Source organism: Microcaecilia unicolor, chromosome 4 (genome assembly GCF_901765095.1).
Source record: "Microcaecilia unicolor chromosome 4, aMicUni1.1, whole genome shotgun sequence".
Taxonomy (NCBI): domain Eukaryota; kingdom Metazoa; phylum Chordata; class Amphibia; order Gymnophiona; family Siphonopidae; genus Microcaecilia; species Microcaecilia unicolor.
In genome coordinates this window covers 22,086,205-22,109,539 of record NC_044034.1, presented here as the reverse complement: position 1 = coordinate 22,109,539, position 23,335 = coordinate 22,086,205, and the positions used below count along the sequence as shown (strand labels likewise).

The 23,335-nt window shown below is 45.3% G+C and overlaps 1 protein-coding gene across 1 annotated transcript in view; it reads right to left on the bottom strand.

Moving 5' to 3' along the window:
- ARHGEF17 (Rho guanine nucleotide exchange factor 17) overlaps window positions 1-23,335 on the bottom strand; it is a 555,625-nt gene that overhangs the window by 265,583 nt on the left and 266,707 nt on the right. Inside the window, exon 3 of the mRNA XM_030200028.1 lies at window positions 8,266-8,448. Coding sequence (XP_030055888.1) covers window positions 8,266-8,448 — 183 coding nt within the window. The remainder of the gene's footprint in view (window positions 1-8,265; window positions 8,449-23,335) is intronic.

Sequence of the window (23,335 nt, the reverse complement as noted above, 5' to 3'; positions counted from 1 at the left end):
GGAAGGTAATTCCAAAGTTTAACAGCTTGAAATGGGATGGAGGAATCAAAAGTCCATTTAAATCAAACACTTCTTACTGGAGGAAAATTGAGATGATTACGCCTCAGCCTTCTAGTCTAGTAGGGATTTAAGAAAATGCTCTGGCACAGAGCCTTGACAGATATTTTTTAAAACAATGCAAGCCACTTTAAAAGAAACCAAGCCTGGATAGGGACCACGTCCCTCTCATATTTTCCTACTGTACGAATGTATTTGCCGTACTACACAACATTCCCACAGATTATTAGATACACTCTCACGACAGACACAAATAAACACTCAGGACCAGAATGTGTAAATGGCGTTCAAATCTAGATGCGTTCGATTAACGTGCCCAGAGCTATTCTATATAATGTCCCGAAAATTAGATGAAGGGGTATAGACCAGACATATGACTGGGATGCGCCTACATTTACCCCACTGAAAACCTGGTGTAAATATTGTACCTAAATATAGGCTCATTCCCCTAAATCTATAACAATGCACGTAAATTTAAGTAACGTCCCCGACATGTCCACTCCTCCATGGCTGTGCCCCCCTTTTCAGCTACACGCATTAGAATTTACACACGCCTCTTTTTACAGTATGCCAATTAGCAATAATGGTTGCTATCGGCCAATTATCACTAATTGGCTCGTTACTCAATTGAGCTGCACACACAAATTGGCCGCTGCGCACAATTTAATGCGCGGTACTCACCGCGCCCTTACGTAGAATCTAGGAGCATAGAGATATGTGCATTTACGTGAGTCAAAGGCGCCATTAATGAAGGCAGGCGCCTATGTGCACTGCACGCAATTCAATAAGGTAGTGACTAAGTGGCATTGGGCCTAACTGCAAGGGGACGTACTAGTGAATGAAGTATGGGCGGCTACGGACAGGTCTCCCAGTTACACGTAATGGACTAGATTCTATATATGGTGCCTGAAAAATCGGTGCGGAAAATATTTCCGCCTATGCTTAATCTGTAAACCACGCCTAAATTAGCGAGTTATAGAATACACTTGGCGGCCATGTCTGCGCCTAAACTCTAGGGCATCCATTTAGGACAGTTAAAACTTGGTGTAATTACCGGCACCTAAGTTAGGCACGGAGCAGGCGTTTCTATAACCATGGGTGCACGTTTTCAGACGCCCGCGGCCTGCCCATTCCATGCTCCCTTTCAGGAGCGCACATTGGAAATGTACCATGTACCACTTTACAGAATTCGCCTAGCAAGTTGTGCACGTAAATTCTAATTAAGCAAATTAGTGTCAATAATTGTGTTAAGTGGCAATATTTATTTATTTATGTTACATTTGTATTCCACATTTTCCCAATATTTGCAGGATCAATGTGGCTTACATCAATAACATAAAGGCATTCGCCAAGTCCGATTGCAGCATTTTACTGTCTTCCAGGAAATGCCACCTCTGTGCCTGTAGCAGTCTTCTGTGTGACTGTTCCCGTCATTACAATATTTTCAGTAGACATATAACATAAAACTCGGGCATGGAAGGGAGTGGTTTATCATTAATCATTTTTTGAATGAGCACAAATTATTAAGAAACTCCAGACAGCCCGAAACACTGCAGCCAGACTCGTATTTGGAAAAGCGAAAATACGAAAGCGCCAAACCCCTCAGAGAAAAATTACACTGGCTTCCACTAAAAGATCGAATTACATTCAAAACCTGCACCCTCGTTCATAAAATTATTCATGGCGAGGCCCCGATATATATGTTAGACCTCATAGACCTACCAGCGAGGAACACAAAAAGATCATCACGCACATTCTTGAACCTCCGTTACCCCACTTGCAAAGGGCTCGAATACAAATCAATGTATGCATCTAGTTTCTCCATACACCAGCACGCAAATATGGAATGCATTTCCAAATGCCATAAAAGCAACGCACAATTTGACAACCTTCCGGAAACTACTAAAGCCTAAACTGTTCAAAGAGACTATCATAAAGGCCTTCATAAATGAACTGACACAAAACATTTTACCAAAACAAGTTATCATCGATTTTTTTTTATTTGTTTACTCTAATCACAATATCATTATTGAACGTTACACATTACTCTTGTCCTCTTATACCTGAAAATGATCGTATATTTATTACTTCTAATTTATTTTATATTTCTGTACTTTTAAATGCAATAATATTCTGTATTTCTCCTTCCGGAACTGGCGATCGCCATTACAGCATAATGTAAGCCCTACTGAGCTGCAAGAGGTGGGAAAATGTGGGGATAACAAAGCAGTAATAAAAAAGTCCGGAAGGGGATAAGTAACAAAGGTGTTATACTGGGACTAGGGAAGATAAGAGTCAGTCAAGTTGGGTTAGCAGTAGAAGGGTTGTTAAATGTCCAAATGATCTTCGATAGTGAAGTGCTGCAGGGTTGAGGGCATTTAAATTGGGTCAGTCGGGTATGCCTTCCGAATAGGTGAGTTCTTTAATAATTTTCTGAATTTTAGGTGATCATGCGTTGTTTTCACCACATGTGGCAGTGCATTCACAGACGCGTGCATATGCTAAGAGAAGTTGGAAGCATGGGTAGTCTTGTATTTAGTCCTTTGCAATTTGGGTAGCGGAACTGGTACTATTTCTGATTGGGAGATTGATCAGGTCAATCATGTAACCTGGGACTTCACCGTAGATAATCTTATGGACCAATGTGCAGATTTTGAAAGAGAACGTTATCGACACTGACTGGCTTTAAGTAATTTAAACTACATACATAAATCCAGAAAATGACCAGATTTGCGCACCACAATTTGGTCGCACTATATAGAATCCGGGAGATAGTTCACAGAATTACTAAACTGCAAGCCAACTTATGCCTCCACTGACATGGTGTCATGCCTATACATGGGTACATCAATGCCTAAGAAATAAGATGGGAGAGTTTAGGAATATACATACCCAAATTGCAAAGGACTGAACATACAAAACAACTTACGCAGCCGGCTTCTCCTACATAAGCGCACAACTATGAATGGGCTCCCAAAAGCAATGAAAACAATCCACGACCACTTGAACTTTCAGGAAATCACTAAAAACCCACCTCTCAAAAAGGCCTACCCCAACCACCCACGTAACCCTCTTCACCTACCAACACAGCATGACTACGATCGAACAGGACAGCAAGCAACCTTCATCCATTCTGACCCTCCACTTATACCTCATACGATCACTATACAACTTTGCATTTGTTATCCACCGACTGGGCAAACGCCTTTGCCGGTACTATGAAGCCACATTGAGCCTGCAAATAGGTGGGACAATGTGGGTACAAATGCAACAAATAAATAAGCAATGTGTGAAGGTCATAGGGGAGTTCTGATCTAAGGTCAAAGTCGGATGAATCCAGCAGATCAGAGGCTACGGCAAGCACACGTAATGGCTTTTCAGGATCTGCCGTGGCTTCCTTCTCACCCGTCTTCTAAAATTAACGTGCACTCTAGACAGGAGATGGGAAGCCAGGTTGGGACAGGTGCAGTTCCCAAAGAGCTTTATAACAGGCTCGCTGAATGCAAAGCCTTTTGTAAAATCCAGAAAGGGATAAGGGTAAATAGAGGTGTAGCTTGGGACAGCCTTATACGAAAAACACTTTTGAAAAAAGTGCGTCACCAACTTGGGTTTCTGAACACGTAAGTGGCTATTTTACTACCTACACATGTAAGCAGCAGATTTCAACAAACTGTAGGTATCCAAACAGTCCATTGGTGCTTTTAATGCCTCTTCCTGGGGGAAAAGGAGGATCTGCAAAATAACTCAAAATTTTGCATCCTGTATGTCCTCGATCTCTGATAACTGCTGATGAAATGAGTGGAAGCTTTTCCGAAAGCTTTTGACAAAAAGTTCCTCATAAGAGACTCCTGAGAAAATTAAAAAGTCATGGGATAGGAGGCAATGTCCTTCTATGGGTTAGGAATTGGTTATTGGACAGGGTTAAATGGCCATTTCTCTCAATGCAGGAGAGTGAAAAGTGGAGTGCCACAGGGATCTGGACTGGGACCGGGTGCTATTTAACACGTTAATAATGATCTGTAAAACGGAGTGACGAGTGAAGTGATACATCTGCAGATGACACAAAACTATTGAAGGTTGTCAAAGCACATGTGGATTGTGAAAAATTGCAGAAAGACCTTAGGAAACCGGAAGACTGGCCATCCAAACGGCAGATGAAATTAATGTGGACAAATGCAAAGTGCATGCACATTGGGAAGAATAATCCGATTCATAGTTTACCTGATGCTAGAGCATCGTAATTTCAATGTGTAACTCAAAACCACGCCCCTGATCCACCCCGAAATTTCATTTAATTTTCTTACCATTTATATACTGCCCTTATCAATATCGATCATATCAATTTATAACACCTTATACCCTAGAAGGGTTCACTACGGTTCATATTAAACTATCCTTGGCAATTACGTACCCACAGTGGTATACAAATTAAACACCACATATCAATCAAACAATAAAGAACAAAACACATCAAATATAATACATCAAGGCCTATGAAATTTAGCCGCCCGGTGTTACAGAATAGCGCACCAGCAAATCTAATTATTGTCAACTCACAGCAATAATTGTTAATGTCAACTGACTGATAGTTCAATAGCTTGTTAACTAGTTTAAACAAATGCAATACCACTTGTAATTCTGTATCGGAAATGGCCGATCGCCACTACGGCATAATGTAAGCCACACTGAGCCTGCAAATTGGTGGGAAAATGTGGGATTACAAATGCAACAAATAAAAATAATTTGCTTGCTCATCTTGGATCTGTACCCAATGTGTGTGCCCTTCACACAAACTGGGGGTGGAGGGGGGCAGTGTCATCCTGGACTGATCCACTATGGGGACACAAGGCAAGCTGACCATCTACAGGAATGTGCTCCGATCAGTACTTGCCTCTGAATGAAAAATATCTGTTTTAAATGTTTTCTTTCCCCTTTACACTAATTACAAGTGTATGTCAGCAGCTGAATAAGGGATTCTTCAACTGTTGATACCTGGGGGGGGGGGGGGTGGGCAATCCTAGACTCCCCAGGTCGTTTGCATGTCTGTAGCTAAACTGTGCCAGTGCACCATATGGGTGCAAAGTACCCCAAGATAGGAGCCGACTCTGTGGGTGCTTGAGCACCCCCAATATTGAGAAAATTCCTTGTATGTGTCCCGGGAAGGGTTATTCCACTGGGCTTAGCACCCCCAATAATTTTGAAAAGTGGCTCCTATGCCACAGACTGTGCACCAGAGGGAGAGGTGTGATGATTTCAACATCCCATCACTGCAATACTTTTTTATCATCCCATATAACCCTCTTCCCTATTTTGCACCCCACACGTAAATGTAAATACGTTCAGAAACAGCATGTGTGATCTTCCCTGACCGGAGGATCGTGACGGGCAATTTTCCAAAGACAGATTCACCCACGTAAAACCTATGAAAACTGTCCCCCCCAGAAGGCAATTTTGAAAACTATCTACCTATCTAATTAAGGAGTTAGCCAGCTAGATCAGGGTATTTGAAACTTTACTGCACCTGAAAGTTATCAACCTGGGCTACCATTAAGACATATTATTTTACAGTGTTAACCCCAGTTATTTCTAACTAGATCTCATTGCATAAAATGGGACCTGTCCTAAAATAGCATCAGTTAGTGGCAAAATAACACACCTTAACGGTGGCCACATTGATAACCTCCCCCCTTAGTGTGAAGAGTTTCAATGTCTGGTAACCAGAGCTGATATTATGATGTCATAATGCCTCATTCCACCAATGCCTAAGAGCCAGCCTCATCTGTGATGTCACAATGGCTTGACTGCCCTATACTTGGCTCACTGTTATTACATATAGCAGTGATTTAACCAGAGCTGATATTGTGATGTCATAATGCCTCATTCCACCAATGCCTAAGAGCCAACCTCATCAGTGATGTCACAATCGCTTGATTGTCCTACACTTGGCTTACTTTTATTACTTATAGCAGTGATTTTGATTTATTTAATTAAGGGGGGAAGTTATCAATGTGGACTACCGTTAAGATATGTTATTTTACTGTTAACCCCAGCTATTAGTAACTAGGTCTCATTGCATAACATGGGACCTGTGCTAAAGTAGTATGCATTAGTAGTACATAAGTATTGCCTAACTGGGGCAGACCGAAGGTCCATCAAGCCCAGCATCCAGTTTCCAACAGTGGCCAATGCAGGTCACAAGTACCTGGCAAGATCCCAAAACAGTACAATACATTTTATGCTGCTTATTCTAGAAATAAGCAGTGGATTTTCCCCAAGTCCATTTTAATAATGGTTTATGGACTTTTCCTTTATAAAGCCAGCCAAACCTTTTTTAAACCCCGCTAAGCTAACCACTTTTACAGCATTCTCTGGCAATGAATTCCAGAGTTTAATTGCACATTGAGTGAAGAAATATTTTCTCCAATTCATTTTAAATTTACTATTTTGTAGCTTCATTGCATGTCCCCTAGTCCTAGTATTTTTGGAAAGAGTAAACAAGCGATTCCCGTCTACCTGTTCCACTCCACTCCTTATTTTATAGACCTCTACCATATCTCCCCTCAGCCGTCTTTTCTCCAAGCTGAACAACCCTAGCCGATTCAGCCTTTCCTCACAGGGAAGTCATCCCATCCCCCTTATCATTTTCATTACCCTTCTCTGTACCATTTCTACATAAGTATTGCCATACTGGGACAGACCATCAAGCCCAGCTTCCTGTTTCCAACAGTGGCCAATCCAGGTCACAAATACCAGTGTCAAGATCCCCCAAAAAAGTACAAAACATTTTATGTTGCTTATCCCAGAAATAGTGGACTTTCCCCAAGTCCAATTCAATAATGGTCTATGGACTTTTCCTTTAGGAAGCCGTCCAAACCTTTTTTAAACCCTGCTAAGCTAACCACCTTTACCACACTTTCTGGCAACGAATTCCAGATTTGAATTACACGTTGAGTGAAGAAACATTTTCTCCAATCATTTTAAATTTACTACTTTGTAGCTTCATCGCATGCCCCCCTAGTCCTAGCATTTTCTAATTCCACTATATCTTTTTTGAGATGCGGTGACCAGAATTGAACACAATATTCGAGGTGCAGTCTTAATGACAGCCCTGAGTAGCTAAAAATAACCCCCCTACTTTCACTACATGGCTCTATTTAGCCACACACATTCTGGGTGGGGGGGTAGGTCAAGGTAAAAAGGGAATCAGCTTAAGAACAGTTTCAGCAGTAGCCTGCTAACTTGACACCGAGCCAATCTGGCTAGGCTGTAGTTGAAAATTCACTTTAAAATATCCAGTTAAATTGCCACCTCTTCCCCCTGCACATGGGGGGAGCAACAATCTGTGCTCACAGTGCTAATGCTAAATCTCAAGTGATACCCTATGCTTAGGGTTACCATATTTTGTCCCCCCAAAAGGAGGACACATGCCCCGCCCCACCCTCGCTCCGCCCTCTGTCACGCCCTCGCTACGCCCCCTGTCACATTTTCCCCTCCCCGTCACCCCCCTCCCCTTACCTTACTACTGCCCTGGTGGTCTAGTGACCTCTTCGGGGCAGGAAAGAGCCCCCTCTTTCCTGCCCGGAGCGCTGCCCTGCATGCATCCTTACTGTTGCTGATCTCGGCGCCAATTCAAAATGGCCGCCGAGAGTTGAAGACTTGCGAGGTCACGTCAACTCTCGGTGGCCATTTGAATCGGCGCCGAGATCAGCAACAGGAAGGTTGCATGCAGGGCAGCACCCCGGCCAGGAAAGAGGGGGCTCTTTCCTGCCACGAAGGCGGAAGAGGTCACTAGACCACCACGGCAGTAGTAAGTAAGGGGAGGGGAGGCTAGCAATCTGCCCGTTTGTCCGGATTTCTGGACAAATGGGCAGGCTGGCAGGCGGGCCGTGCCCGCCCGCCAGCGTGCCCGTTTGTCCAGAAATCCGGACAAACGGGCAGATTGGCAAAACCCGCCCGGTTGCCCTGACATGTCCTCAAAAAGAGGACACGTCCGGGTAAATCCGGACATATGGTAACCCTACCTATGCTTGCACTCATTTCTCTAAATATTTCAAAGATATAAAGCTGGTACCCCTCATAAAAATTACAGCCTGAACAAACATTTCCTTAGCTACGTGGAAAGAAAGGGAAAAAAAGTGACACAAAATGAAAAACCCAAAACCCAACCCCCTGCGCACATCCACGGTATCTGGGCCTCCTCATACTCACAGACTTGACCAGCATGTCCCCCACTTTCTGCATCTCGTGCCAGGTCGCCACGCAGTGGTGCACCTCCTCCAGGAACTGCTCATGATGTTTCAGCAGCTCTGGGATCTGATCAAACATCTCGTCCACCAGCGAAGGGTCACAGAGGAACGAGTTCTCCGGCTGCTTCAACGGCTTCATGTAACCCTGAGAAAAAGAAAGCGAAGAGGGTCATGGCTGGGCAAGGTTAAGATGGGGGGAGTCTTTTCTGTCAACTTTCCATTTATGTGTGCAGAGAGTACAATGTTCAGGAATCACAAAAGTTTTTACTTGTACAGATTTGGCTTTTTCTTTTTGGGAGAGGGATTTGAAGAGGTTCATTACATCACTATCACGGGTATTTTCGAAAGAGAAGGGCGCCCATCTTCCGACACAAATCGGGAGATGGACGTCCTTCTCTCAGGGTCGCCCAAATCGGCATAATCGAAAGCCGATTATGGGCGCTCTCAACTGCAGTCCGTCACAGGGGCGTGTCAGAGGTGTAGCGAAGGCAGGAATGGGGTGTGCTTACGAGATGGGCGTCCTCGGTCGATAATGGAAAAAAGAAGGGCGTCCCTGATGAGCATTTGGTCGACTTTACTTGGTCCATTTTTTTTCACGACCAAGCCGTGAAAAGGTGCCCGAACTGACCAGATGACCACCGAAGAGAATCGGGGATGACCTCCGCTTACTCCCCCAGTGGTCACCAACCCCCTCCCACCCTAAAAAAAATTTAACTTTTTTTTTGCCAGCCTCTATGCCAGCCTCAAATGTCATACCCAGCTCCATCACAGCTGAATGCAGGTCCCTGGAGCAGTTTTAGTGGGTGCAGTGCACTTCAGACAGGCGGACCCAAGCCCATCCCCCCCACCTGTTACACTTGTGGTGGTAAACGTGAGCCCTTCAAAACCCACCCGAAACCCACTTTACCCACATATAGGTGCCCCCCTTCACCCCTTAGGGCTATGGTAGTGGTGTACAGTTGTGGGGAGTGGGTTTTGGGGGTGGGGGGTGGGGGGCTCAGCACCGAAGGTAAGGGAGCTATGCACCTGGGAGCAATTTCTGAAGTCCACTGCAGTGCCCCCTAGGGTGCTCGGTTGGTGTCCTGGCATGTGAGGGGGACCAGTGCACTACGAATTCTAGCTCCTCCCACGACCAAAGGGCTTGGATTTGGTCGTTTTTGAGATGGGCGTCCTCGGTTTCCATTATCGCCGAAAAGCGAGGACGACCATCTCTAAGGTCGAACATCTCAACATTTAGGTCGACATCTCAACATTTACGTCGACCATCTCTAAGGTCGACCTAAATGTTGAGATTTGGCCGTCCCCGACCGTATTATCGAAGCGAAAGATTGATGCCCATCTTGTTTCGATAATAGCTGTTTCCCCGCCCCTTCACAGGGCTGTGCTGCGGAGACGCCCACTGGAAAACTTGGGCGCCCAGTTCGATTATGCCCCTCCATGGGGCCCTTTTACTAAGCCGAGTAGGCACCTACACACGCCCAACACATGCCAATTTGGAACTACCGCCCGGCTACCACATGGCCCTGGCAGTAATTTCATTTTTTCGCACGTCCACTACACGCCGGAAAATATATTTTATTTTCCAGCGCGCGGCACTAAACGGGCGGTAATAGACACTGTATATGAACAGACAATTACCGCTCAATTAACACATGAGACCTTATCGCCAAGTCAAAAGGTGGCAGTAAGGTTTCAGGCCCAAAATGGACACACGCCAATTTTAATTTTGCCGCACGTCCATTTCTGCCCCCCCCCCCCCCAAAAGGTGCTTTTTGAAGGCACGCTGAAAAATGGCCCGCGCACGTCTGATACATGCATCTACAACAGCGCAGGCCATTTTTCAGCGCACCTTAGTAAAAGGACCCCTGTATCTTTCCACAGCCAGACGGATTACTGCAACGCAATATATGCAGGATGTAAAGAACAACTACTCAAGAAATTACAAACCGCCCAAAATACTGCGGCAAGACTGATATTTGGTAAACCTAAATTTGAATCTGCAAAACCACTCAGAGAAATGTTGCACTGGCTCCCTATAAAAGAATGAATAGCCTTTAAAATATGTACACTAATTCACAGAATAATCTACAGTGAGGTACCAAAAAATATATGCTCGAATTGGTTGACTTACCACCCAGAAACAGAACTAGTTCCTCACGAGTGGAGTGGAGGAGTGGCCTAGTGGTTAGGGTGGTGGACTTTGGTCCTGGGGAACTGAGGAACTGAGTTCGATTCCCACTTCAGGCACAGGCAGCTCCTTGTGACTCTGGGCACTTAACCCTCCATTGCCCCTTGTAAGCCGCATTGAGCCTGCCATGAGTGGGAAAGCGCGGGGTACAAATGGAACAAAAATAAAATAGATACTATTGGAGATTCTACATGGAATGTTGCTATTTCATGTAGCAGTGTTTTCGGATGTCTACGCTTATATACCGCTGTGAATCTAAGGTGGTCTTTAACCCGAGTCCCTGATGCAAGTTTTGAAACCCGCGGCGTCTGGATCACACCAGCGAGAGACATGGATTAGAACTCAAGATAAGTTCTTTAAGAGTTCTTTATTTATTTATAACACGTATATAATTTTGGCACTTTTTGAGTTTGTTTGTCACAGCATTAAAAACAGCACTAATAGTTAATTGAGGGAAGACCCCATGAAGAGATGCTGAGCCACTAGGCAGAAATTTATGAGATTGCCTTTTAGTGGTATCGTCCGAGGGTTCCCAAAAATGAGTCAATTTATGAAGGTATTGAAATAAGATACATGGATGTTTGAGTTTTGCAATCATTAAGGCAAACGTATTTCCTGCAAGTAGACTGTGGACATTCTCATGGTTCTCATCTTTGGATATGTGAAGAGCATTTAAGTTACCAAAGAGTTTTGTGTATAAGGGAGATTTAAGTGGTTTCAGCTATTCCACTAGCAACATTCCATGTAGAAGCCTGCGCGGCCACATTGGTGATCTGCAAGGGCCGACTTCTACATGGAATGTTGCTAGAGGAGTGGTCTAGTGGTTAGGGTGGTGGACTTTGGTCCTGGGGAACTGAGGAACTGAGTTTGATTCCCACTTAAGGCACAGGCAGCTCCTTGTGACTCTGGGCAAGTCACTTAACCCTCCATTGCCCCATGTAAGCCACATTGAGCCTGCCATGAGTGGGAAAGCGCGGGGTACAAATGTAACAACAACAACGATCATATCTGAACTTTGCACTAAAGAGCTGCACGGCTTCCGTCCCCGCGGGAATCCCGCGGAACCCGCGGGATTCTCGCGGGGACGGAGGCAGTTCCTGTGGGGTTCCCGCGGGGACGGAGGCAGTTCCTGCGGGGTTCCCGCGGGGATGGAACCAGTTCTGTGGGCTTCCCGTGGAAGTGTAAGCTGCACCTGCACCAGCCTCTCATCTACCGAATACCAATTTATTTGAGTGCTGTCTCCTCCTCCTCCTCCTCTTCTTCCTTGCTTTAACAGCATAAATGTGGAAAGTCTTCCATTAAGGAGGTGGTAGAGTCACAAATGATGACGGAATTCAAAAAGGCGTGGGATGAACACAGAGGATCTCTAATTAGAAAATGGAAGTTATATAAAAGCTAACCTTAAATGGCTGCATGTGTGTGGATATGTCAAGTGACACTTAGATGGCGAGTCTGGCTGTGATGAACTAGAGCTGATACCTGGCAGACTTGTATGGTCTGTGTCTCATACATGGCAATCTGGTGTAGGATGGGCTGGAAAGGGCTTAGACAGCAACTTCAGTGGCTGGAACATGAGGACAGTGCTGGACAGACTTTACGGTCTGTGTCCCACAAATGAGAACATGAATAGGCTGGAGTGGGCTTCGATGGCAACTCCAGCAGTTGGAACATAAGGATGAGGCCAGATAGACTCCTGTGGTCTTTGTTCCAGAAACACGAAAGAAAGACCATAATCAAGTATATAATATCACACTCGTTGATTTAATGATGAATTGATCATGAGTGTGACTATTGGGCAGAGTGGATGGACCGTTCAGGTCTATTTGCTGTCACTTACTATGTTACTATTAATCCTCTTTGCTCCCAGGCTGGTGCACAGACCTCAGCTCTGACACAGGCACGAGAATCAGATGTCACCTGACCTACTGGCGCGTGCATGTGGCGGCCTCTCAGCACACACTGCCAGTGAATCAGAGACGAATCTTACATGTGCGCATCAAAGTGTTCCAAGTTCCAACTTTCATTCCTTCCTTGCCTACAGTGCTGTGGCTCAAATCCAGAAAGAGACTGAGGGAGCTGACTGGAACTTTCTTTTATGTACTATTAAATTCTTACGGGGATGGGTGGGGATGGGTTAAATTCTTGCGGGGACGGGTGGGGACGGGTTGGGATGGTTTAAATTTTTGCGGGGATGGGTGGGGATGGGTAAGATTCCAGTGGGGATGGGTGGGGACGGGTAAGATTCCAGCAGGGACGGGCGGGGATGGGTTGGATTTCTGTCCCCGTGCAACTCTCTACTTTGCACTACCCAGACTGTGGTGGATTAAAATATAAATCAATTTACGCCATTGGCACTCAACTGTGGAATGCCTTGCCCAAATTAACAAAAACTACCCAGAATTACTTAAACTTTAGGAAAACATTGAAAACAATATTGTTTAAGAAGGCTTATCCCTCAGGCTTAACATAATCAGAATTACCCCTTATCATTAATGATCCAATGGACTCTTATTATACCCTATTATCTTCTTATTATCTTGATTATTTGTTAATTATATCTTATTTTATCACCAATCGCTGTTGAACTGTTATTCCTATCCTGCGATTAATTTGAAAAATTGTAGTTCTAGCTTTGTAACTTTACTACAGTATTATTATAAGCCACTTTGCGCCTGTATTCAGTGGGAAAAGGTGGGATACAAATGTGATAAATAAATAAAGAAATACAATACAGATGTTCAGCCTCAGTCAAATATACAATAAGGGACTATTCTTAGTGGAGGAGTAGCCTAATGCTTAGAATAGTGGGCTAAGAACCAAGGGAGACAGGTTCAAATCCCAGTGCAGCAACTTGTGACCTCAAGCAAGTCAATTAGGGGCCCTTTTACTAAGCTGCATTGGCGCCTACAAACACACAATGCTCATCAGTTTGGAACTATCGCCCGGCTACCACGTGGCCCAGACTGTAACTTCATTTTTATGCGCGTTTGCTACGCACGTCCGAAAATATTGTTTATTTTCGGACGTGCGGCACCAACCAGGCAGTAATCGGCGTTGACGATTACTGCCCGGTTAATGTGTGAGCATGCTCAGTTTCATTAAAACGAGCGCGCACAGCGCTGGAAAACAGGACAGGGCGCCAGCGCAGGACAGACACCTTAGCTGGCAGGGGTTGGAGACCCCCCCCCCCCCCGCCAACCAAACCGGAGGCCCTGGAGCCAGTTTGAGGGAGCCCAGGCCTCCCCATAGCTACGCCACTGTTTTACACGTGCGCCGAGGCCCTCTTTTTTACCGCAGCTGGTAAAATGGAAGTCTTGCCTTCCTGCAGGAAATGGCCTTGCGGAAAGTAAAGCACTTGCCGCACAGCCATTTCGGGGGGAGGGGGCCCCCTACCGCCACTGATTGAGGTGGTGGTAAGGGCTCCCGGGCAGCAAGCAACATTGCCCGATTACCACTGGGTACGCTTCGGTGCTACAAAAATAAATACATTATTGTAGTGCTAGAAATGACAGCGTGCTGCTGCTGTATAGCGAGTGGGAAGCCCACGTTGGGCTTACTGTCGCATAGTAAAAGGAGCCCTCAGAGGTCTAATTTGATTTAAAAACATAGAAACAAGATTTAACAGCAGTGTAGAATCATAATGAACTTACAGAACCCAAAGGGAAGATTTGAGAGTCAAGACTTGACCATCTATTTCAGGTGTAATTTTAAGCGTGAATGAGCAATCAGTAATCCACATGGCTTCACGTTGTTTAGCACGAAGCTGAAGGCGGCGATTGCAGAGCTAGACAGCAATACGTGAAAGACAGTCATTGGGATGGTTGACCCTTGGCAACTCTGGCAACAACACTACATTGGTAAAGCCATCAACGCGTGCTCTTCTCCCAGGCCCCACCCCCTATATTTATTTATTTATTTAGGAAAGGTATTTATGACCTGTTTGGCCTCTGTTGGAAACAGGATACTGGGCTAGATGGACCATTGCTCTGAGCCACTTTGGCTACTCTTATGTCAGTGGCGTAGCAAGGGCGGGGCGGTGGGGGCGGTCCGCCCCGGGTGCACGCTGCTGGAGGGTGCAGAGAGAAGCCGCGCGCCTGTCGGCTCCTCTGGTTCCCTGCTCCCTCTGCCCCAGAACAGGTTACTTCCTGTTCCGGGGCAGAGGGAGCAGGGAGCCAGTGGAGCCGACAGGTGCGCGGCTGCTCTCTGCACCCTCCAGCAGCCAAGAATGCACCCGGGGGGGGAGGAGCTTGATGTGCCGGGGAGGAGGGGAGGGTGTCATTGCGCCCGGGGGGGGGGGGGGGTGCGCAGCGGCGATCCGCCCCGGGTGGCAGCCGACCTAGGATCGCCACTGTCTTATGTTCTTATGCAAGTGGGGAGTACACAGTGGTGGGGCATGAGTGGGACATTGGCAGGGCTCCCACTTACAACACAACTTACACAACACTGTATGTTATGCACATCCATGTGGCATTTAGCTGCCTGCACTTAAACCTAAGCACTTAGGCTCCATTATAGAATAGGCTCCCACTGTGTGCTCTCGGGGTGCCTCTTACAGAATAACCCCTAAATGCCTTCTTCTCCAGGGCCACCGAGGGGGGGGCAGGGAGGGGCAAAATTCCCCAGACCTGGGGCTCCAAGGGGGGCCCGGCGCCGGGGTCAGGCTGCCAGTGCTGCAGTCCCCGGTCTCACCTGCCTGCCTCCACAGCTCCGGGCCCCCTTCATTCAAAGCGGCAGTCGCAGATTGCCTCTCTTCTGGCCTTCCCTATCTGTGTCCTGCCCTCGCGGAAACCAGAAGTTACATCAGACGAGGGCGGGACACAGGGAGGGAAGGCCAGAAGAGACGCGATCTGCGACTGCCGCTTTGAATGAAGGGGGCCCGGAGCCGTGGAGGCAGGCAGGTGAGACTGCGGACTACAGTGGTGGGGGGAGCGACGGGGGGGGGGGGGGCGAAGGGAGGGGGAGAGGAGGCGGGGTGGCCTTGCCCTGGGCCCGGCCTAGTCTCTCGGCTGCCCTGTTCTACTCTACATATTAGTTTATCTATTATTTTTAAACATTTCTATGCTGCAACTCAACAACAGTTATGCAAATAGGATACCTGGTTTTATACTTGGGGTGGGGGGAGGGGATTCCTACTGAGCAGCCCATCCCTTTGGTTGTAATACTGGATCATTAGAACCTCCCTCCTTCTGGAAACTCTGAGTAATGTTCTGCCTAGCAACTACTGATGTCAGACACAAGATTAAGTTATATTACTTAAAGCAGGGGTTCCGGAAGTCTCTGGAGGGACCCACACTGCAAGATTCCAGAGGCCCTAAATACTGTACATTACATAAAAAAAAAAAAAATCAATAAAACACTTCAAACCAAAATCAAATCAATTAATCCCTGTTAGCCAAAAGCTTGCTTGAAAAAAAATGCTTTACTCTCCTTCCAAAAACGTGTTCTGCTTGTGTCAAAACACTTCTGGCAGAGAATTCCGCAGCAACAGGCAAGAGATCAAGCTTCAGCTTTTCAAAAGATCTTGACAACTGGTGTTGGCAGTGAAACACCCAAAAAGCCTTCAGAAAGAGCGGAAGAGGCTTTTCTCGCCCCTTCTCCACAAGGATGAGCAATACAAAATAAGAGAGGGCCTCCAACAACAACAAAAAAGAATCAAACCTCTGGAGTAACCGTGGTTACAGCAGTGGGCCCAGAACCCAGGAAGAGTGGTTTGTGGCAATACAACAAAATTTGTACCCGCATCCATGTTTCCACCATCCCAGAGCGTCCAGCTGGCCTCACGAGTTCCTCTTTCCTGAGCATCAGGAGTGAGGGCCGATGCTGGTTCTCTTAGGTGCGTAAGCACACAGGGAGTGGGAGCCCAAGGAGGGGCGCCCTATGATGACATCACGGCTGGGGCTTTTTAAGGGACCTCAGGACTCATCTTCTTTGCCAGATCGCCTGAGGAAAATGTGGGATACAAATGTAACAAATAAATAAATCAATACTTCCTGGTATGAGTTGCAGCCATGTTCCTACTATCTCCAGTCTTGTTCCAGTTGTCTCTAGTCTGTCTTCAGCCTTGTTCCATTCTATCTTCAGCCGTGTCCTTGTCATCTCCAGTCTTGTACCTGTTGCCTTCCAACTGTCTTCAGCCTTGTTCCAGCGGTTTTCAGCCTAGTTCTAGTCCATCTTCTGCCATATTCCTGTCCCCTCCAGCCTTCTTCCCGTCCATCCCAGCCTTCTTCCCGTCCATGTTTTCCATGTGGCTCCAGCCTGTGTCTTTCGTGTCTGTTGTTCCTGTATTCCAGGCCTTGCATACTCCCAGCTGTGACTCTGTTCAGCCAGCCCCCAAGAGCTACCCCTGGTCATAACTCTGTCCGGCCAGCCCCCAAGGGATCTCTTAAGAGCCACCCATCGTTCTATCCTCTACCGGAAACAAGACACGGTTTTCCAAGATTTTCTCTGTTCATTCTTCCACCTTCCCCTTCATTCCTGTCTCTCTCCATTCCTTCGCCTCTCTGAACTATTTCTTTTCATCCCTAACCTACCCCACCCCTCTGCTCCCTGTCTTTTTATGGATCTGGCAATTTCCTTCTTCTCATTTATGTTTCCAGTTCAGAAAGAGGGTTGGAATTTGCCTCCATGAGCTCTCATTCGCCACATATTTTAACATATTTTAGTGCAGTCATTGCTGCCATAGTCCTGACCTGGGTTCCATGCACAGGGACTCCTTGTGGAACCCTACAACTATGGTCCCTAAATCTTGCCATTAGGGGTCACTGTTGCACAATGAATATGACCCACCCCCAAACCTTAGGCTGTGGACTCTACCTCCAAGACATCCCTATCCTAAGCAGACCCAAGGTACTGCAGACCTGAGCTTGATATAGGTCTACCCCTCCCCCCCTTTCTCTTCTTGCCTTCCTCATCTACCACTCCCCTATTCCATTCTCTTTTTCTCCACTCCTCCCCTTCCTGCCTTTTGTACTCTATCTCTACCCAGCCCTCCTCTCTCTTCCCCTCCTGGAGCCTTATCCCAGACCTCCCCTCCCCATCTATATTTTTCCTGGTGGCACCCTTTTGGGTCCTATTGCACATACTCATGCTCCACTTCTCTGGTGGGGATCGAAGAGGAGTACCAGCTATTCTGAGGAAAACTTGGGAGGAAACCAGCTACTGGATTCTTTGATTTGTCTTTCACCGCTCTACCCAGGTTGGGCGACCAATTCACATGTGAGGGCCGCTACGAACCTCCACCAGCATTTCCTCTAGCTTCATCCTGCCCAGGGCATAGTGAAGATACCAGCCCTGCTGTTCCCGGACAAATTTCAGGCACCAGAATGTCATTCCTAAGCACCTTGATAACCCTGTGCTCGGTTATTCCTCCCATTTTGCACTGCTGTAACATTGAGCAGGAGATTGTTGCAGTCATAATCCCAGAAGTTAGACACTCTCGAACATTAAAGCTCAGACAAAATATTTATAAATTATGAGACATACTTTCTAAAAAGAAAAGTTTGAAGTAATTTCCGAAACTCGAAGAGACATTCTGTACGTCGTAAAAAAGATGGACGAGAGCTCCAACTGGATGCTGCTTGGTAGGTCAGAGAGGATTTTAAAGGACACCAAGTCTTTACTTTGCAAACAGAAGGAAAATCGAGCAAAAAGAGATTTCTGGTGACTCCCATGTTTCCTATTAAGAAAAATAAAATGATGATTTTATAACTCAGAATATCTCCATGGAGAGCCCTGAAGGTCAATATCAAAACTTCAAGTTGCAGTCTAGCGTCTACTGGCAACCAGTATAACTGTGATGGGAAAAGAGAAATGGAATCAAATTTACCTACCAAAAAGATAACTCTAACTGCGGCACTTTGTACCCTCTGTAGCTTCATAATTAAACATTTTGTACAGCCTTTATAAATAGAGTTGCATCAGAGAACTCCCCCTCACCCCGTCCAGGTTGCCTCCTCCATCCTACTCAGACAAAAGACCCAGAATTAGAGGAAATTGTCTTAGATTTAACTTTTCATGGAAAGATATTTTTCCCCCCCTGGGAGGAAGCATTTGAGTCCAGCCTCTGTTTAGACTGGCTCGTTTGAGGCACTCACTTAAAAGTTCATTTCTTCCTCTTAATTTCTTTAATCTTTTATGTAGCCATATGAAGTTTGGTTATCTATTAATGATAGCTGTCCCGTCTGGAGAAGTTCCGTTCTGTCGTTCATGTCCAAGGTCTAGGAGGTACAGAGAAAAGAAAATCTCAATGCAAATTAAGGCTTCAGCATCACACTTTTATTCCGTTTCAGAAGAGATTTATCCCCCGGGTCTAACACTGGTCCTAATGAAATCTTAGGCCCGCTGAGGTTTGGGTGGCAGGACATCGACACAATCTCAGCCAGAAGGTCAAGAAGGAACCATGCATGGCTCCAACCAAAACCCTGCCCTTGGATCTTTGTCAAAAAGCATTACACCCCTCTCCTTATACCAGCATGTCATTCTTGATAGAAAAATAGTGGATGGTCTTAGTGACAAGAGACTCCTGATGCAGGCCTTCGGCCGAAACACAGCTGTATCGAGTCCCTAATAAAACATTTTTTCTTCTGGAGTGTCGTCCATTATTTTGTCATCTTCCCTCTTTTGCTCTACATTCCTTACTCGTTTCTTCTGTGTACATATCAGGGTGAACATACAGTCCATGCCAGCGGGGTAGGGAGAGCCAGTCCTGGCCTTACCCGAGTGTGTTTTTGTTTTTCTTCAGAAAGTGACATGGGTTTAGTTGCCTCAGGTGATAACGGAGTTGTGTGGTTGACCTTGTAAAGCAGAGGCTCGAGGTGCCAGCTCTGGTTTTCAGGCTAACGTGTTTTTCGACTGTATCTACTCGTGATGAATACTTACCATGGGTGTCCTGATTGCAGCATTTGTTGAAAATGCCCGTTTTAAAGTACACAGCTGTTTGCTGCATGCCTTTCTTCAAAGGTCCAAGTCTGTTTCCAGCCAAGAAACAAATTGTAAGGCGAATTTATTTATTTATTTGTTGCATTTGTATCCCACATTTTTCCACCTATTTACTACTACTACTACTTAACATTTCTAGAGCACTACTAGGGTTACGCAGCGCTGTACAAATTAACGAATAAGGACGGTCCCTGCTCAGAAGAGCTTACAATCTAAAGGACGAAATGTCAAGTTGGGGTAGTTGAGATTTCCTGAGAAGAGGTGTAGTGATTAGGTGCCGAAGGCAACATTGAAGAGGTGGGCTTTGAGCAATGATTTGAAGATGGGTAGGGAGGGGGCCCGGCGTATGGGCTCAGGGAGTTTGTTCCAAGCATGGGGTGAGGCGATTCAGAAAGGGCAAAGCCTAGAGTTGGCGGTGGTGGAGAAGGGTACTGAAAGGAGGGATTTGTTTTGAGAGCGGAGGTTACGGGTAGGGACGTAAGGGGAGATGAGGGTAGAGAGGTAAGGAGGGGCTGCAGATCGAGTGCATTTGTAGGTGAGTAGGAGAAGCTTGAACTGTATGCGGTATCTGATCGGAAGCCAGTGAAGTGACTTGAGGAGAGGGGTGATATGAGTATATCGGTTAAGGCGGAAGATAAGACATGTGGCAGAGTTCTGAATGGACTGAAGGGGGGATAGATGGCTAAGTGGGAGGCCAGTAAGGAGTAGGTTGCAGTAGTCAAGGTGAGAGGTAATGAGAGAGTGGATGAGAGTTCGGGTGGTGTAATCGGAGAGGAAGGGGCGAATTTTGCTAATGTTATAGAGGAAGAAGCGACAGGTCTTGGCTATCTGCTGGATATGCGCAGAGGAGGAGAGGGAGGAGTCGAAGATGACACCGAGGTTGCGGGCAGATGAGACGGGGATGATGAGGGTGTTATCAACTGAGATAGAGAGTGAAGGGAGAGGAGAAGAGGGTTTGGGTGGGAAAACAATAAGTTCAGTCTTGGCCATGTTCAGTTTCAGGTGGCGGTTGGACATTCAGGCAGCAATGTCGGATAAGCAAGCCGATACCTTGGCCTGGGTTTCCGCAGGCTCAATGTGGCTTACATTATTTCGTAACGGCGATCGCCATTTCCGGCATGAAGAAATACAAATTGGTACTGCATTAAAGTTCATAAGTGACGGAGCAGATTAAGCAGTCAAGTATAGAGAATTCATTTTCGGGATGAGAAATAAAAGTGGTGTTGCGTTAAAGTTCATTCGTGACAAGTAGACGAAGCAGTCAGGTATAGAGAATATCGGTTAAGTCCAGTTCTGGTATAAGTTTCGTTGTCTGGTATTTAGGATGGATTGTTGTGGTAAGCCTTTTTGAACAGGTTGTTTTTTAGTGATTTTCGGAAGTTTGTTAAGTCGTGCATTGTTTTTATGGCATACGGTAGCGCATTCCTTAGTTGCGTACTTATGTAGGAGAAGCTGGATGCATATGTTGATTTATATTTTAGTCCTTTGCAGCTGGGGTACTGGAGATTCAGGAATGTGCGTGCTGAACTTTTTGTATTCCTGGTTGGTAAGTCTATGAGGTCTAAAAAACCAGAAGTTCCAGAGTAAAGATGAACCAAACTTTATTAATCAGTATATTGACTCGACACAACGTTGTGTTTCGGCCAAAGGGCCTACATCAGGAGTCTACAAATAAAAACAATATATAAACAAAATATAAAAGAATATAACACTAAAAACAAATGATAATACGTATATAATCTGAAAACTATGCAAATGTCAAATGAGAAAATAAAGAACAAAACAGCTAGAGCATGAAACATGAACATCTTGAAAGTAAATAAAGCTTAAAACATATTATTTAAAATTTAAATGCTGTGCAAATATGATGTGATTTTAAAGTGAAAAGCTAATATAAAGAACAAAACAGCAAGAGCATTCATATAACATGAAGCATAATAATAGTAAATAAAACCTAAAACATTGATATGAATAAATACTTCCATTTTTTAAAAATGAACATACACAAAATGAAACAATCCAGAGAAAAAGTAGGACATTTTGTTTATGTTCATTTTTAAAAAATGGAAGTATTTATTCATATCAATGTTTTAGGTTTTATTTACTATTATTATGCTTCATGTTATATGAATGCTCTTGCTGTTTTGTTCTTTATATTAGCTTTTCACTTTAAAATCACATCATATTTGCATAGCATTTAAATTTTAAATAATATGTTTTAAGCTTTATTTACTTTCAAGATGTTCATGTTTCATGCTCTAGCTGTTTTGTTCTTTATTTTCTCATTTGACATTTGCATAGTTTTCAGATTATATACGTATTATCATTTGTTTTTAGTGTTATATTCTTTTATATTTTGTTTATATATTGTTTTTATTTGTAGACTCCTGATGTAGGCCCTTTGGCCGATACACAACATTGTGTCGAGTCAATAAACTGATTAATAAAGTTTGGTTCATCTTTACTCTGAAACTCCTGGTTTTTTGCCCACTGTTTTGTTATATTGTGACTATCCGTGGGATTTCGTTGAGTTCTCCACGTTTGTAGATTCTCTACAAGTCTATGAGGTCTGACATGTAGACCGGGGCCTCGCCGTGAATGCACTCTTCCTTAAGCCAGGCCCAGCAATGTTTAATAAGATTTCATGGAACAGTTCTCTGCTCAAATAATTCATTTAGTGCCAGCTCAGCTACCTAACTATGTAAATGAGAGGTGACCGACTCACCCGCAAATGTGCAGGTCTCTCCCGACGTCAGCTGATCATAACTGCAACACCTACTACTACTACTTATCATTTCTAAAGCGCTATACTAAACGTACGCAGCGCTGTACAGCGACCCTCCTCTCTCCCCTGCCCCCCCTCCAGCCACCCATGTCCAGCGACCCTCCTCTCTCCCCTGCCCCCCCTCCAGCCACCCATGTCCAGCGACCCTCCTCTCCCCCTGCCCCCCCCTCCAGCCACCCAGGTTGTCCAGCAAATTCTTTGGGGCAGGAAGGAAAGAACCCCAGTCTTGCCTGCCTGCCCGCTGCAGGCGCTGACTCTCCCCCGCTGCCGGATCGCTCTTCAAAATGGCTGCCGAGACTTCAACAGAAGTCTCGCAAGGCCGCCGCTGGAAGGTACGGTTTCCAAAACGGAATACAATACTCCAATTGGGGCCTCACCAATGACTTGTACAGGGGCATCAACACCTCCATTCTTCTGCTGGTTATACCCCTCTCTATACAGCCTAGCATCCTTCCGACCATGGCCACCGCCTAGACGCATTGATTCGTCACCTTGAGATCCTCAGACAACATCACCCAAGGTCCCTCTCCTAAGCTGTGCTTCTCAATCTCTCCTCCTCTTTCATACACCTCCTTTGGATTTCTGCACCCCAAGTGCATCATCATTCTTGGCATTAAATTTTAACTAAATATAGACCAGTAAACCCTTAGTATAATGTGTATAAATTATATATTGCATGCAGTGCAATGTTAAATAACACAAACTCTCCAAACAATCCTTTTTTTTAAATAATTTTTCTTTTGCATTCAAATAGTGCTCAGTGACTGGAAAAACACCTCTAGACTGACTGGCAGTCTTTTAGAGTGTTTTTCTTCTTTAGTACATGATTGCACTCCACCACCTGCCTATCCTAGATATTATATTGTCTTTTTAAGATGAAATCAGTATCTTTTATATGCTGTTTACAAACTCATAGAATAAACCACTTATCTTAGCACTTGACAAGTTGGTTCAACTATGACTAGAACATTTGAACATTCTTTGGATCTCTTCTCATGGTTTCTACAACCTCTGTTGACTATCTTCGTGACATGTGCAGAAAGGCAAACTTTTCCTTCCAATCCTTCAGCAATGTCGCTTACAAATATATCAAACAGAAGCGGCCCCAATACCGACCTCTGA